The following is a 17,711-nucleotide window of genomic DNA, read 5'->3' on the forward strand; positions in this document are numbered from 1 at the left end:
CCAGCTTTTACTACTTTGTGGGTTCTTCTTTTATCCAATCTTTATCCTAACACCCTCAGTTTTACCCTCCATCACTAGATGGAAGAGAAACAAGGATGGAGGGGAGAGAATAATTAAGAAAATCCCTGAATTCTTTCTTGACCACAGCTACTAACAAACTGCATCCAACCTCCTTAAATGACTAATACCCACTGACCCTGCCTCTTGGAGGACTTGTATTTATGTACCCTCTGAAAAGTTCCCAGAATTTCAAAGTCACACAATCACAGAAATTATATGCACCTGGCAAAACCACACTTCTGCTAGAGCACAAGACAAATCATGATCAGCTGCTGTGGACAGTTTGAAACAGCCCCATATCCCCACACCTGGGATTAAAACAAAAGCACATTCTTATATTTCTGTATTTTTAAAAGAACCCAAAATTCCAGAATTCTTTTTTGTGTGTGTGTGTGTGTTTTTTGTTTGTTTGTTTGTTTTGGTTTTGGTTTTTTGGATTTGGTTTTTTCGAGACAGGGTTTCTCTGTGTAGCCCTGGCTATCCTGGAACTCACTCTGTAGACCAGGCTGGCCTCGAACTCAAAAATCCACCTGCCTCTGCCTCCCAGAGTGCTGGGATTACAGGCGTACGCCACCACCGCCCGGCCCCAGAATTCTTTTTAAAAAATGTCACTATACAAAACATCCATTTAAATAAATCCAAAAATAATTTTTTATAATTTTTTTTAAAAAGCTTGAATGTCAGATGAAGGGTTCATTACAACCTAAATCTCCCAGTGGTCAGGCGAGACTCCGGCTATTGCCATCTAAGGCGTATATCACTCCCCAGCCATTCTGACGACCTGTGACCCTTGTCATAAGTTATACACAAATCAACACACCTCTGTACATATGCTTTTAGAAATAACAATGACTTCTGGCCTCTGTGGTGGGTTACTGCCACCTTTTCTATAAGCATAATTCAACAATAAAGATACATCCTTTTTTTCCACCCCCCCAAGATTCGATTTTTCGAGGCTGGCCTCAACTCAGAAATCTGCCTGCCTCTGCCTCCCAAGTGCTGGGATTAAAGGTATGCAACACCCCCCCCCAGATCTTTTATTTATTTATTTATTTATTTTTACTTTAAAGACAGGGTCTTACTATGTAGTAATGGCTAGCCTAGAACTCATTTTGTAGATGAGGCTAACCTCAAACTCACAAAGGTCCACTTGCTTCTGCCTCCCAAATGTCTCCCAATTAACGGCATCCAGTACCACAACCAGCAAGAGAATAGATAGAATTTTATTGACCACAGACTTTCTTTCTAGGCTGTACCTGCTTTTTACAAACTGCCTCAGTTCCTGGAGCTTCCATTTGTCATATTTTTCAAACCGTTTGAAGTGTTCTTCTGCATGAAACTTATCAGAAGGCGAGTTATAGGCAAATACCAGCCCACACTGAGCACCAATGCCACCACGGCGAACCTGGGAACAGAGGCAAACATTCTCTGCTGATTTGTCTCTGGTTGACATAGTTTAGGTTCAACAGCTTATGGCACAGTGAAACAATAAAATGATCTTCCAAGTTACTATACCCTGCAAGTAAGGGAGCTATTTCCTACAAATCCTTATCTTGGCTCTCTCCATCCTTGTAGTCACACTGCTCAGAGACTTAAAACTGGATCTAAATTTGTACACTTGCCCTCTGCTAGAGGACTGAGACAGAGGAAGATAATTAATGAATATCCAATGACAGGCAAGGACCTCTGGAAACATAACCCAATCACCTTTTTAAAAACAAATACACAAACAAACAAATAAAAACAGGACCTTTCTATGTAGCTCTGGTTGTCCTAGAACTCATTATGTACAACAGGCTGGCTTTGAATTCACAGAAATCCACACTGCCTCTGCTTCCTGAGTGCTGAGATTAGAGGTGTGTTCTACCACGCCTAGCTCAATTCACTTAAAAACTTTTATTATTTTCTGTGTTTGGGTGTTTGCTTGCAGACATGCTGCGCACCACAAGCGTGCAGTGTTCCAGTGGTGAGTGAGTGACCATGAGGCGGCTGGAATGGAACTCAGCCCCTGGAAGAGTACCTAGTGCTCTTAACTGCTGAGTCATCTCCCCAGCCCCTAATTCACCTTTTTAGAGCAGAACAATTAATTAAAGAAGGTAGAAGAAAAACTACCATAATTCTGATCTGTGTAACTTGGAAGGCAGACTCAGTTCCTGCAGAAAAAATAGTACTTGCTCTGGTTTTTCCAGTCTCTGTAAGAAAACCTAAGAAAAAGGAAAAGAAAGTTAGGTTGTTTGAGTCATGTTTACAGTCCCAAGATCTAGTATCAACAAAAGCAAGGGTAGCCAGCTTATCTGATACCTTTGTGACAATTAGAAAAACAATACCTCTGTAGCAGATGTGGCTCCCCCACACCTCTACCTTCTTCAAAAAAAGCAGTAGGCAATAAGAGAATGGCTAAGGACATCTCCCAACACACACACACATACACACAGAGAGAGAGAGAGACAGAGACAGAGAAAGAGAGAGACAGAGAGAGAGAGAGAGGGAGAGAGAGAACAGTCTCTTCATACTGTAATTTTCAGAGACAGAAAACTATAGGATCAACCATCTTCCTGAATCATCCCTAAAGCCATGACTAATGTTTGACTGAAGGTTGATCAGGTTCTAGAACACTATGTTCACAAAGGTTATGACAGATGCTGAAATGGGAAGAGGATTACTGGGTGTCCTGTCTAATTCATTCTGAGTTATTTCCATCTTTTCCTGCTTCTAAACTATTTTATAATTTTTAAGTTGAATACTGAGGGTAATACAGTGATTTTTGTCCAAAGAAATACATAAAAAAAATAAAAGAAATGTAGCTGATTACTAACTGTAAGTAAATTCCAACATTGGTCTTTGTGTGTTTTATGAAGTTTCCTTTAAACTACTGATACTGATTCCTTTCTTTATCAAAAAGTCTGATGTATTCATTTGCAGTTGTTTGAGAGTCATATACCTTTTTTAGTTGCAAATTATTTTTCAACTCACAAAAAGATCTGTTGTTAAACTCAAGTTGCAGCAGTGTAATGCAAGAATACAGTCAAGTCAGTGTTACTTGGGCTTTTCTCCTGGGACCCTGAAATAATGTCCATGTTCTTGTTTCATACCTGAGTTTAATAACACAAACATTCTTAGACTCTGGGTTTCCACAAGACAATTGTGTAAAATGTGTTACAAGGACCAAGAAAATGAACCCAAGAGATTCTTTGCTAATTCACAGACAGATGCTGTCAGATGATCTAATTTTATCAGGGATGAGAAGCAGTGCAATGGCAAACCCCATAAAACTACAACTGATGTTATCAAATAGCAATTCTGTTTACAATTTTAAGAAAGCATGGTGCCAGAAAAGCACACAATTCTAAGATGAATGCACCCAGACAATCCTAGCTGTTTCCAGAATCCTGGATGAACTTACTTATGAGAACTTAATGTAAAAGGGTTTTGGGGTTTTTGTTTTTCCTGGTTTTTTGAGACAGGGTTTCTCTGTGTAGCCCTGGCTGTCTTGGGACTCACAGGCTGTCCTTAAACTCAGAGACTCGCTTGCCTCTGCCTTCTGAATGCTGGGATTAAAAGCATGTACCACCCACTGTCCTGTAGTTTAGTTGGCCTGGCCTGGAAGTCACTATGCAAACTAGGCTGGCCACAAACTCACAGGTATCTCTCAGATTCTTCTTTTCCACTATTGGGTGAGATTAAAGGTGTGCCAGCATCTCAGGTCAAAATAAATACTTTAAATGTCTTAATTATTTGTTTATTTAATGTTATGTGTTCATAATGTGGGCCTGAATGGATGCATAGGGCATCAGAAGTCCTAGCTCTGGAGTTACAGGTGATCTAAGACTACCTGAAACAAGTGTTAGGAACTGAACTTGGGTCCTCTGTAAGAGTAGAATGTGCTCCTAGCTGCAGAACCACCTCTTCATTACCAAAATAAATGTTTTTTCTTTGTTTTGTTTTGTTTAAGAAGGATTATATTGTAGAGGCAGATATAAGCTGTTCTCTGACTTACACATGCTTGCTAGAGCACCTGGGCACCTGTATTCACACATTCATACTCACATGTATAATAAGCCTACACTCTAAAAAACAAACAATGGTGTCCCCTTGTCTTGCTGTTTAATTTTTTTTTTTTTTGGGACAGGCTATCACTACATAGCCTAGGCTAGCCTTGAACATCTGATACTCCTGTCTCATCATGCTGAATGCTAAGATTATAGGTATGTACCACTTTGTCCCTTCCTGTCAAAGGCAGGAGTAAATCATTAACCAGTCATAGACTTAAAGGATTTAATGCAATTATACCTCCAGCTCCTACTAGCCGATTATCCTTTAAGATCCAAATATTAGTGACAGTAACTTCATTCAGAAATTTAGGAACATTAGCTGTGTCAAATGTCAAGATTCCATCCCTGCGCATTCTTGGGTACTCTGGTAGCCATCTGTCTACAACTGGGACAGCCCAGTTAAGTACCCCTAAGAGAGCTTTTATTGCTCTAAGGAAGAAAAAAAGCCATTCCTCTTGCGTTGATTCTTCAGGCTCATTTCTTTAGCTGAGTAAGAAATCCACACAGAGCCCAAGTTTCCAGACGGCCAGAGCTGTGTGAGGACTTACAAGAGAAGCCAAAAACTCCTGTCCATACCCCATACTCTAAATCACAGCAGCAGCAGCAATAACAACAAACCAAACAAAAATAACAAAAACAGGAAATCTACCTGCCATAGTCCAAATCTACAAATCCACCCACTCCAGGTAAGACAAACAGGAAATGGAAGAGGCTGGCAAAGAATCCGGGAAGAATAAGCAAGTATTCAAATCAGGCAAGGTGCAAGGCTGGCAAATATGTCTTACAGATGAGAGAAGCCTGGGTAGATTTTCAAACTACCAGTATCTATGGCCCCACACTGTAAAGCAGGCAGAGAATACATCTGCAATCCTTGGGAGGCCAGGACAGGCACACCATGAGGTTGAGGTCAGCCTGGGCAACATAGCAAGATCCTCTCTCAAAACTAAACTAAGCCAAAAAGTACATATTCTGATTACAAAAATTTTACTTCCAAAAATTCCAGCTCTTTAGGGTAGAAGAAAAATACAGAGAATCTTTAGCAAAGCCATTTTGACTATGTCAGGTGATGGGACAATAAAGGGGCAAAGAACTGCCATCACCTCCTTCCAATATCCTACTCCACCCCCACCTTTGGGCGGCAGGTGGCTTGCTGTGGCTTTCCATGGATGCCATGAAGGAAAGTTCTGTATGAAGGCTGGGCAGCAGCTCAGGAGTGTAAGGAACCTTCTTGTGCAAAGTTTATTGCATAAGAGGTTACCAAAGGACAGGAGGAACAACTTGGAACCTCCTTGGTACTGAGAATGAAAATAGGAAACAGTAGAAAGAACAGGCTATGCTGAAGAACTCAGAAGCCTTCAGGCTCTGAGGAAAGCCACAACAAATCCTGAAGAGGAAGGCCAGGCCAGTCACTGTTGACAGTAGCTAGAACATTCTACTTTACTGAATCAGTAAGACTCAAAGCAGTATAGTGAAAAGAAAAGAAACACATACAAGATGCTGAACAAATGGTTTCCCAAGATAGGGAAAGGCTCACATCTGCATAAGGAAAAGAGCCTACAGCTGAATAAAGCACACACAAACATACGTTTGTGCAAGAGATGAAGAGGATTGTTCAACACATCAAATGCCAGTCCAGGTGTCATGTTTTTAAAGATGCCCTCAGACATATGGTACTAAGGACTCCACTGTCTTTCTCAATACTTTAAACCAACTCAACAGAAAGTCAATCTAAACTTTAAAACAATTAAATGTAGCCAGGCAGTGGTAGTGCATGCCTGTAATCCCAGTACTTGGGAGGCAGAGGCAGGTGGATTTCTGAGTTTGAGGACAGCCAGGTCTACAGAGTTCCAGGACAGTTCCAGTACACAGAGAAACCCTGTCTCAAAAAAACAAAACAAAACAACAACAACAAAAAACCAATAACAACAAAAAGAACAATAACAACAAAAAACAATTAAATGCAGTCAATCTATCTCAAGAAGAGGAGTCTTGGTTCTGTTTTTTTGTTTTTTTTTTTGTTTGTTTAGTTTGGTTTGGTGGTGGGGTGTTTGTTTGGCTACTTTTTTGTTTTTAGACAGGGACTTTCTATGTAGTACTGGATGTTCTGGAACTTGTCAAAATGTAGACCAGGTTGGCTTTTCAGAGACCGGCTTGCCTCTGCCTCCCAAGTGCTGGGATTAAAGGTGTGCGCCGCCACAACCTGCTTTTTAAAACTTTGATTCTGAACAGCCTTAGACTGTCAAATACTTAATGTCTAGTCATTACCATCTACTCAAAAGCTGACAAACACCAGACAAAGTGTACAGAAGACACTGCTGTTAACCTGAGGTGAAGACTAATGTTTCTGGTGACTCGTGCCTGTAATCCCAGAATTTAGAGGAGGCTGAGGCAAAAGGACTATTTTGAGTTAGAGGCTAACATGGGTTACATAGTGAAACTCTTCTCTAAACAAAAAAACCCACTATCATCTATGCAGAAGAGATGGCTTTCTAATTAACAGCTATTATTACAGAGGACTTAGATTCAGTTTCCAGAACCTTCATGTGGACTCACAGCCATTTATAAAACATCCAGGAGATATGATGTCCTCAACTGGCCTCCTAGGGCAGAAGGCACACATATAATGTACACACATACACACAGGCAAAACACCAATACTCATTAAAAGATTACACACACACACACACACACACACGACTAAAACACCAACATCTAAGTTTACATAGCTGCCTCCTGTGCATGCTGGTAATAGACCATCTACACCTTACCATCCCGTGTCCATGGCTCCACAAGCAGATTTTCAGGTCCTGACTTATCTTCTTTTCCTTTGACATCACAAGCCTGAAGAGTCAACTGGAGAGGTTTACCTGTCCAAAGAAAAGAAAAGGCAAGCTTTTTTGTTTTGTTTTGTTTTGCTTTGCTTTGCTTTTTGGATTTTTTCGAGACAGGGTTTCTCTGTCTAGCCCTAGCTGTCCTAGAACTCACTCTGTATTTCAGGTTGGCCTCGAACTCAGAAATCTGCCTGCTTCTGCCTCCCAGAGTGCTGAGAATAGAGGCATGCGCCACCACCTCCCGGCAACAAGGCAAGTTTTAAGCTAAGTGTACATACACGTACACACACACACACACACAAGAAAAAGAAATTGGCAGCAATATAGGGCCTATGCCCAGCTAGACTGCTAAAAGCTTACTTGTACAAAAGGCAAAATAGGAGCCAGCAAGATGCTGCCAAGTGTGAGGACCTACCTAAGTTTCCTAACTACAGCTCTAAGGGCTCTGATGTTCTCATCTCAACCCTGAGAGAGCCTTTGTGAATATGCATGGACCCAAGCATAGACAGATAATTAAAGAATAATAAAAATAAATCTTAAAATATTTTAAGTAGATAAATAAAAGGTCAAATAGCGTGGGAATAGTATATAGAAGTTAATGTTACCTCTACCTGTTCTCCTGACTGAAAGTACAACCTATGTCTCCGAGTAAGGTAAAGGAAAGGTCTCTAGGAAAATACTTTTTCAGAAGCAAACACATCACAATATATAGATTAATACTATAGACTCAACATATGAAGGATTGCTAAGATACTTTTGAAGTTAAAAAAAATTAAGTTTTACTGTATTTAAATACAAAATGTTTTACATTTTCTTTCTTTAAATTATCTCCAGGAGGGTGGCGAGATGGCTTGGTGGGTGCAAACCTAAAGAGCTGAAGTGAATCCCTGGAGTCATGGAGGAACAAGAGAACTGACTTTCCTACTGTCCTCAGACAGCCATACAGGCACTGTGGCATATGTGTGCACATATATATATATGATATATATACATGTGTATATATATCATACAATAATAGTAATAATGATATAAATAAACAAATCTAGGCAAATTTTGAAAGTTTGAAAAATTAAAAAAAAAAAAAAAACCAAGGGGCTGGAGGGACGACTCAGAGGTTAAGAGCACCGACTGCTCTTCCAGAGGTCATGAGTTCAAATCCCAGCAACCACATGGTGGCTCACAACCATCTGTAATGGTATCCGATTCCTTCTTCTGGTGTGTCCGAAGACAGCTATAGTGTATTTATATATAATAAATAAATAAATCTTTAAAAAAAGTTAAATTTTGCTACAATGAACTGCAAAATTATTGTTTTTAATAATGTAACAAGTTAGATGTGGTGGCCCATGCCTTTACTCCCAAGAGGCAGGAGGATCTCTGTGAGTTTGAGACCAGCCTGGTCTACACATCAAGTCTAGGCCAGCCAGAGCTACACAGTGAAACCTGGTCTTTAAATTAAAAAGTAAACAAATAAAAAGCAAATCCCCACTACCCTCTAACATAGTTCATGCTAATCACTATTAGTCATGTGCAGTCCCTGCCATATTTGTGCCTCCTCTGCTCCCTGTCCCAACAACCCCAAGATGAATGGTAAACACATCTGGAAAGCACTTAAGCATCTCAATGCCACTCAACTTTCCAGAGAGCCATGCCTGTTCCTGGCCCAGTTTCTCCAGAGACTTTGTTAGTGTAGAGAGAAGAATTCATAAGACAATTGTCTGACTTTAAAAGTTAAACATAAAATAAATCACAAAGTTGTATTATGCCAGGAGCCATCCTCACTTAGTGCCAGGAGCTCTCGATACCAGAAGTCATTCTCACTTAGATCTCAATGCCAGGAGCCATTCTTACTTAGATCTCAAAACCCCCTCCTCTCGAAGCTCATCTGTGGATAGGTTACTATAGCAACTCCTCTCCATTTCACCTCCTCATGACCCCCTTTACCATGCTACAAGATTCCAGCAGCAATAATTAGCTTTTCCCAGAAATTATGAGAAACTGTTTCTTAGAAATGATGCCAGCCCCCTGAAATTGTTCCCCTTGATCCCTCCCTACACCTTTACCCTTCCCTTTAAATTGCCTTGTGTAAAAAATAAAATTTGACAGCTTGATCAGAATACTGTCTTGCTGTCTCTTGTGTCTCTTGTCTCTTGCCTTTTCCTAGATAGTCCGGGGACCCTGTTGACTGTCCTGCAGGTCGGGACAGTATTACGTTGTACAAACATCATGATGGGGGTATCCCAGAAATGCCTGAAATACTGAGGAGGAACAGAACAATCACTGAACTTGGAAGACAATTTTGCCACTAGAGGCTGGCATGGTAAATATGTTGTTTCTCACAGCCAGGTTGCAATCACTGTGAACAGCTTTATGAGCACTGCTTGAGAAGTAATGGGAGCCTCATGCTAGGTCATTTACAGAGTGCTGAGATGGGCCAAGGCAGGGAAAGCAATGGCAGGCACACATGTGTCTCTGAGCAGCTATGGTGTGGATGCAGATGAAAGTTTTCTGAGACAACAACCAGGTCTTAGTGAGCTCTGTACCTCCAGATGAGAAATACTCCAACCAAGTCTCCCTTCTTACATAATGACACACACTTGTACTTCACCAAAGATGGTTGTGCTCAAAATTACTTCCAGATCCAAGCCACTGTTCTAGAAAAATCCAAAAACTATCAAGGGACTTGGGTATCCTCTTCTGCCAACCTGCCCTAAATGACTCATAAACACCTTTCTTCTCCCACCAATTCCAAAGAAAAGCTAGTAGTCAGATATGTTCACTTAGGGGCCAGGTTAACACTGTTATAATCCCGTCTACATACTACCAGGGATGACCAGACGAGGCCGAAGGGCACCTGAAAAGTGTAGCATTATGCTTTCTCCACTGCTAGCATTTCTACATGTCCTGGTCATTTACCATACTTCAGGAGCAGGTTCTGCCTGACGGATGCCATGGACGAGATGAGGGATGACGCGTCATACTGTGTGTCCAAGTGGTCAGAGATGGTACACAGAGAGCTCATCACTTTGGCAATACTTCCTCTTGCTAGTGCAAAAGCCAGAAGAGTCAGCTCTACCTCTGGAGTAGAACAGCAGCTATAAAGAACAAGAAAACCAGACAATTAAACCCATGCAACTAATCCCTATAAGTAAAATTAACCTGTCATGTGTTTTCTAGATATTTATGAGAAATGTGTTTTCAAAATCCTTAAGATAACTTAAGGAAAAGCAGAATCAACCCAAGGGCCAGAAAATTAAATCCTCACCTTTGAAACTTTAATAATACAAAGCACCTTATTAAGCCAAAGAGAAATGAACTGTTGTAGCCAGTCTCCATCAAGACTCCTTGGGAATAAGCTAGGTTGGACACAGAGCTGAGGGTGCACTTCTTGAGAAGATTGAAAACTATTAGATCTACCCTCTTAATATTTTTCTGCGTTTCTAAACGCATCATAACAGAATCTTATATGTACATCTCAGGGAATGATTAATGACCCGAGGGCTCACTGAGGAGAGCCACGCATCCTCACATCAAGTGATCCACTCTATAACGTTACTAATGCACCCTTTCTCAGTTCTATGGGCAGGTAGGCTTGCCAGCCCCGCTTTAAGTATGCTCTGACTGAAGGCCACAGGTATGGGAAAAGAGGCTTGCATCTTAGACTTGGACACATCTCTTCTAAATGAATCAGAGGCCAACTTCCTCTGCATTCAAATTCTTAAAGTCAGATAATATTAGAAGTATACCAGGGTTAATTCATTTAGGATGGGCTTTTCCTTTTCTCTTTGGTTACTAAAAATGAGTCTTAGTAGAAATATTCTTGTAAGTTTTTCTTAAGAACTGAATAAGTACATACACCTTCTATCCCATACAAGTTGTTTACTTCAGTATCCTTAATTTTACCTAGTTATCCTTAAAAGGAAGCTGTCCACTTCTTCCAGAACATTGGGAGAGAGGAAAGTTGAGAAGTCCGTAGATCCTGGAGAGAGGGACAGTGGTGGCATATGCTGCAGTGCCTTCCTAAAGAAGTAACATGTGCAATCAGAGCAAGGCCAGACATGACATTAGACAAAAGTTCACCATCAGATCTTGTGCTGAACAATCTCTTGAGCTAGTAGACAGTACTCCTATGGAAAGCCTTGTGCACAATATGAACTGAACTGTGTCCCTGGGAGTTATATGCTAAACAGTTTAGTAGGGTTTATCTTTTTTTTTTTTTCCTTTTTTGGAAAAGTTCTATCACCCTGTGTAAAAGCTTCCTTGGTTCTCTGGAACTTATGGTAGGTGGTAAGAACAAAAGTATAGACTCAGGAAAACTACCCCCAACATATGTGTTGTATGCATTTAGTAGACAGACTGTTTTGTATAAGGACCTTAGGATCTACGGCATCGAAAGAGGTGTCATGAATATTACTGATTGCTAAGCAGATCAATACCATCATGTTTCCTGTGCCTGATGTGGTCTTTTGGCCTTTTCAGCTTAATGTTTGTTTTAAATTTATGTAACAAGTGGTTTCTAGGTGCTGGCTGTGCACTAAGTACATGAGTGCACCATAACAGGTGAAGGTATGCCAAGAATACACAAAAACATCATAAGCCAAGTATGGTGGCTCCCACCAGAATTTTAGAGGCTGAGGATCATAAGTTTGAGGCCAACCTGACATGGTGAGACCTTGTCTCAAACAAAGAACCCACCCTCAGAATTCTAGAATTGGTTATTCTTTATTATAATTTTTATATATTTCATTTTTATTTTTGTGTGCATGCATATGCATGTGTATGTGAGAGAGACAGAAAAAGACAGAGACAAAGATGGGGAGACAGAGACCCAATACAGACAGAGAGACATAGGGAAGAGGGGTGTATCTGTTTGTGTGTTTGTACACTAAAAGAACAGTGCCTAGGGAGACCAGAAGAGGGTATAAGATCCTCTGGAGCTGGAGTTATGGGTGGTTGTGAGCTTCCTGCTGTGGGTCCTGGGAACTGACACTGGGTCCTCCGGAAGAGCAGCAAGCACTCTTTACCACTGAGCCATCTCTCCAGCCCATCATTACTTATTTTATTTATTTAGACTAGAGGGCTTTTATTTGGTTGGTTTTTGGAAGTCCTGGGGATTGAACCTAGGGATTCTTAAATGCTAGGCAAAATACCAGCCCTTTATTTTGTTTTTCTTGAGACAGGATCTTGCTATGTAGCCCAGGCTAGGCTTAAACTCACTACATAGCTCAGGCTGGTTCCCTACTCATGTAAATCCTCTTGCCCCAGCCTCCTGAGTGCTGGGATTGTAGATGTACAACACCATGCCTGACAATTTCTACATTTCCGAATGTAGACAATGCAGTAACCTAAGACTATGCCAGCTTTCCCTCTTCTCTGGTCTTCCCTGCCTGCTGGTCAGTCATTTGGACTGTGCTGACAACTACGCTCAGCTGTAGCTGTCTGTAAAGGCAAAAACCACATGTCATTTGTGGGACTCATTTCTATCATACAAATAAATATTTACTCTGACCCAAACACATTTTTATTTATTTCTCCTCAAGTACACCTTTTATTTTGTATTGCCTTTAGATACCTGAGCTATAATATAAAAGTTAGGGGAGGTGAGAGTACACTGCATATGTACTAGTACAATACAACAAGAATATTCTGCAACAAGCTGGGATATCTTCAAAAAAACTAAAGTAGGGGCCAGGATGGAAACAACCTCTTTTAATCCCAGCACTCAGGAGGTAGAGGGAGGCAAATCCCTGTGAGTTCGAGGCCAGCCTCGCCTACATAGTTTAGGATAGTCAGAATTATGTAGAGACCCTATCTCAAAATAAGCAAGCAAGCAAAAAACCAAGCAACAAAACTAAGGTAGAAAGCTCTTCCCCTCTCCCTTCATGAAAACCCAGTGCATGGAAGTAGAGTTGTGGGTGGCAGTGGTGCTGTGGGTGGCCTATACTCGGTTAGGGAGCCTGAGAAAAGTGAGAGAGGGATAGACCAGTATGGAAGAAAGGTGTCAATCAGAATGAGAAGGGTGACAGGACAAAGGGTATAGAATGTGGGACCAAAAGGCATTTGGCCAAGGGTGCTCACAGCAGTGGCCGTGCTAATGGTTCTGGGGCAGGAGGGATATGTGGAGGTTGTCTGATACATTCAGAAATAGAGAACACTAAAATGAATCCCATGGTGCTGAATTGGAGGTGGAGATAGTCATGTAATTTAGTTCTCAGTATCATGGATGCAGAAATACAATTGTAAATATGTCTATGTTTTATTTTTATACAAATGTGAATTTGCTGGCTGTGTCTACTGAAAGGACCAGGAGAAGTAACAACCTTACAGCAATGAGCTGACTTTTCAAATAACATTCTCCAAGGACCTTGTGATGTTAAATATTTATTGTCAATGTGAGATTTAGAATTACTTAGAATACAAACCTCTAAATATGTGTGAGGGCATTTCCAAAGAGATTTAACCTGAGACCAAAGACCCACCATGAATGTGAGTAGTATATAATTATAGGGACTGGGGTCCCAAACTAAATAAAAAGAACAAAATGACACAATGTGACCAGCTACCTTATTTTTCCTGCTGCCGTGCCTTTCCTGTCACGATGAACAGCAGCACAAATCATGATCCAAAAAAAAAAAAAAAAAAAAAACTTTCATTCCTTAAATTGACAGGCATTTCATTATGGTGACTGAAAAAGTAACTACTGTAGCCCCTGACTGCTTGGGTAAATAGTTTGTTAAAGGACAGAAATAGAAACCATTCCAGATAAACTCAGAGTCCCTTGGGCAAAATGTAGGGAAATAGGTGGGTACTCTGGTGTGTACCTACTGTGCCAGTTTCTACAGAGTTTGATGTAAAAGGTTATGCGAGTCCTTGAGTTCAAGCAGAGCCCTGTCTGAAAAGAAAAAGGGTTTTTGTTTTCTATTTTTTTAAAAAAGGAACTATTCTGTAATGACAAGTCTAAGAATGATGGTTAGACAGACAGACAGATATGGGAGATATAATACAAAAGGGCACAAGTCAGACTGAAGGGATTGCCACAAGCCTTATCTGGGACTGTATGAGCATTAAAACTGTGGCTAGGACTAGAGAGATGGTTCAGGCGTTAAAAGCACTGGTTGGTTTTGCTGCAGTGCTGGGTTTGGTTCCTGGTGCCTATATCAGGTGGCTCATAACTGCCTATAACTTCAGTTCCAAGGGAACGAAAGCTCTCTTTTGGCCTCTGTGGGCACTGCACACACGTGGTGTAAATAGAAACAAACAGACACACAAAAATAAAAGCAAAGATTTTTTTTTTTAAAGCTGTGGTTAGTTATAATCCCGTGAATAAAATAGAAATCTGCGAATCCTTACTAATACAAACAGAAAGATTCATGGGGGTGGGATTTACATAGTCCTAAAGTACCTCCTTAGCAAATAATCAATTATTAAGAAAAAAATAATTCTAGACTTGACAAATCTGGCCAAGGTCAAAGTTGACAGTAGTGGTTCCAAGAGCAGGCCCTGTGCAGCTGTGCCATGGATGGGCCGCACTGAGAGCACAGCATCACTCTGACAATCCTGCTCAAGGCACAACAGCCAGGCCTGGGCCCACACCTGGGACCCTAATACTTGGTAGGCTGAGGCAGGAAGCTGTGAATTACAGGGCAGTCTAGTTATACAGTAAGACTCTCAATCGAGCGAAATGCAATATAAAACCAAAATCTGTTTGTGATGAAACAAACATCAGATGCACCACAGTCCTAGGAAACTCTTCAAAATAACTGACTTGTAATTTTTAGAGGGGGTCAAAGTTGTTAAAGTCAAGGAAAGACTCAGGAATTGTTCTAGCCATGACAAATATAAAATACAACTCAGGAACAGATCTTCCTGCTAAAGGGCTTTACTGGCACAACTCAGAAAACACAAATGGGATCTCAGGAATACATTAATATCCTCATTTGGTAGTTTTTTAGAAAATATTGTTTATAGGAAGCACACTATTAAAGTATCTGGAGACAACAGAGTAAAAAAATTACTCTCCTATGCCTGGACAAAAGATTCCTTGATTATTTGTTCATTTTTCTCTAAGTTTATCAGGTTTATTAAGAATGATTTGTTTGCTTGGTTTTTGAGCCTACATCACCCTGGCTGTCCTGGTAAGTGGCTCTATAGACCAGTCTGGCCTTGAACTCAAGAGTCCAAGAGTCTCTGCCTCCCAAGTGCTGGGATTAAAGGTGTGAATAGAAATCTGTGAATCCTTACTAATACAAACAGAAAGATGCAAGGGGGTGGGATTTGACCAGCAATAAAAATGACTTTAGGACAGGAATAAAGGGTAGGGGTTGGCCACCACTCACTATAGATTCAGCATTGCCAGCAATGTTACTTGCTTCCAAGTCCTACTTAGTAATGCTAATCTCAAAATTGGTCAGGAAAATAAACATTAGACACCCCCTTCAGGCCCATAGTTGGCAGCTTCATTAAGGATACATTCTGTCATTGAACTCATATGCAATACATAACAATTCATTACTACAGAAGCAACATTTAAAAAAACAACAGGGTCTTGCTAAGTAGCCTTGCCTGGATGGAACTTACTATGAAGAAAAGACTTCAAACTTGAAGCAATCCAATCTATAACTCCCCAGTGCTGAGAGGAAGCTGTAGCATTTGTTCTACATGTTGCTAAATGACTGTTGGGCCCCGTCAACAAGAGAATAAGTTAGTTTAGTATCCTTGAAAAGGTTTAACTTGTTAGTGAAAAGTGCTCCCAACATGGGAGTCCAAAAAGTTAAATTCAGATTGACTCGTCTCTGTTGTCTGTGTACTCTGGGAAGATCACTAGAGGCACACCTATACAGTGAGGATGGCTTACACAAGCACTTCAGTATCTACAAGGAAAAAAAAAAAGAGCCAACATTTGAAAATAATGTCTAATATTAAATGTTACATACACTTGAGTAACTGTTCCGAATGCATAAGGAGTAGGGACAACATAGATGACTTCAAGTCAGGAACTAATGAACTAATGAAGAAAGACACTGGAGGAACTGTGTCAGCAAGGCAGGAAGGTGAACGGACAATTCCTCAGTCACAGAGTGAGAACATCAGTCAAAGAGGAGCTGAGCCCTAACACAGGGTTATTCAGGATGCTCCCTGTAGAATGCCTGGGAACCACAGTGACTTACTGAGTATTGTGCAGCACTGTCTGGACAAAGGCAGGATTTGTCTCCATAGACGCTGTCACCAAAGATGTCAGCAGAGACCAATACCATATTGCAGAGGCATCAGAGACCGAGACTCCAGATTTCTTTACTCTCTGAAAGCCAACAGCCCTCAGACCGTGAATCCTAGTGTCACATCCATCGCTAAGACAACGCTTTATGTTTATTTGGACATCTGTTGAGCACAAGCAACAAGTTCAGCATTGGATTAATGTCTTTAAAGGATCATAACTAAAAGCAAAATGTTAAATTGTTAAGATATATTTTAATAACAGAAATAAATGATGTGTACAATGGAACTAGAGTAGACTTAACCTGTCTCAAAAGCACTGACGAATCTGAGAAATCATAGGAAAATGTATAAACTTAAGAGTGATGTAGAGAAAACTTCTTCAGAACACCATGAATTGTGAAAACTATACAGTTTTATGAATTCTCACTGAAAAATGTGGTTTGACATTTCTAGAATTCTTTCCAGCATTTGCAGTTTCTGTGTCTAGCTCACAGATGGTTATCTTTTTAACAATCAAGTGCAAAATAGAAGACACAGATAAGACTCACTTTCAAATGTCATAGCAGCTCAGGTCGCTGAAGGAGGGAAGACATTTAGAAGGATATAGCTGAGGACAGAGTAGCACAGCCTACAGAGGGTTACTTCTATTCTACAAGCATAACTACTTTTTGGTGTTGGGGTGAGATACAAAAACACTACCTCCTCAGGCCTCAGAAACTTTGAGCAAAGCAAAAGCACTCTTAGTCCAAGAGAGCATTAGAAGAAATGAAACAAGCTATGAAGCATTGTGACTCCCTAAATGACGTAAGGAGAGAAAAGAAAAAAAAAAATCACACAACTGTTATTTCAAAATGCTATGTGGGAACAAATACATAATATAAAAAAATTGAAAACAGCCAGGCAGAGGTAGTGCACACCTTTAATCCCAGCAGTTGGGAGGGAGAGGCAGACAGGCCTCTGAATTTTAGGACAGCCTGGTCTACAGATTGAGTTCCAGGACAGCCAGGACTCTGATAGACAAAGAGACCCTGTATTAGAAAAAAAAAATTAAAACATAAATGACCAAGAATAAAGGGTAGGTTATAATTGGGACATTTTTATAACTCCTAAAAAAAGATATCATCACTATATGAGATGACACCATACTAAAAATAGAAAAGAACCCAGCATGGGGTACACAACTTTAATCTCAGTACTCCAGAGGCACAGGCAGAAAGATCTCTGTGAAGTTGAGGTTATCCTGGTCTACATAGTGAATTCTAGGTCAGTTGAGCTACATAGTGAGATCCTGTCTCAAAAAACAAAACAAAGAAGTTGAGGTACTTTAAATCCTATGCCTTTAATTGTAGCACTTGGAATGTAGTGACAGGTGGATCTCTGAGTTCAAGGCCAACCTGAACTACATAGAGAGTTTCAGGACAGCCATACTTACATAGTGAGACTTGTCCCCCAAAAAACAAAAATAAAACAGTAAAAATATAAAGGAATATGAGCAGAATATTATAATCTTTGGGATATACTATGTATACTATATGCAAATACATATAATTCT

At 40.4% G+C, this 17,711-nt stretch overlaps 1 protein-coding gene across 3 annotated transcripts in view; it reads right to left on the reverse strand.

Moving 5' to 3' along the window:
* Window positions 1-17,711, reverse strand: part of Zzef1 (zinc finger ZZ-type and EF-hand domain containing 1) — a 125,611-nt gene that overhangs the window by 76,775 nt on the left and 31,125 nt on the right. For all 3 annotated transcript variants that reach the window (XM_052194389.1, XM_052194388.1, XM_052194390.1), the window contains exons 6-11: window positions 16,111-16,321; window positions 10,847-10,963; window positions 9,860-10,038; window positions 6,881-6,979; window positions 2,173-2,264; window positions 1,317-1,465 (exon numbers count right to left, since the gene is read on the reverse strand). In XM_052194389.1, coding sequence (XP_052050349.1) covers window positions 1,317-1,465; window positions 2,173-2,264; window positions 6,881-6,979; window positions 9,860-10,038; window positions 10,847-10,963; window positions 16,111-16,321 — 847 coding nt within the window. The remainder of the gene's footprint in view (window positions 1-1,316; window positions 1,466-2,172; window positions 2,265-6,880; window positions 6,980-9,859; window positions 10,039-10,846; window positions 10,964-16,110; window positions 16,322-17,711) is intronic.

This window comes from Apodemus sylvaticus, chromosome 10, assembly GCF_947179515.1.
Source record: "Apodemus sylvaticus chromosome 10, mApoSyl1.1, whole genome shotgun sequence".
NCBI classification, from domain to species: Eukaryota; Metazoa; Chordata; class Mammalia; order Rodentia; family Muridae; genus Apodemus; species Apodemus sylvaticus.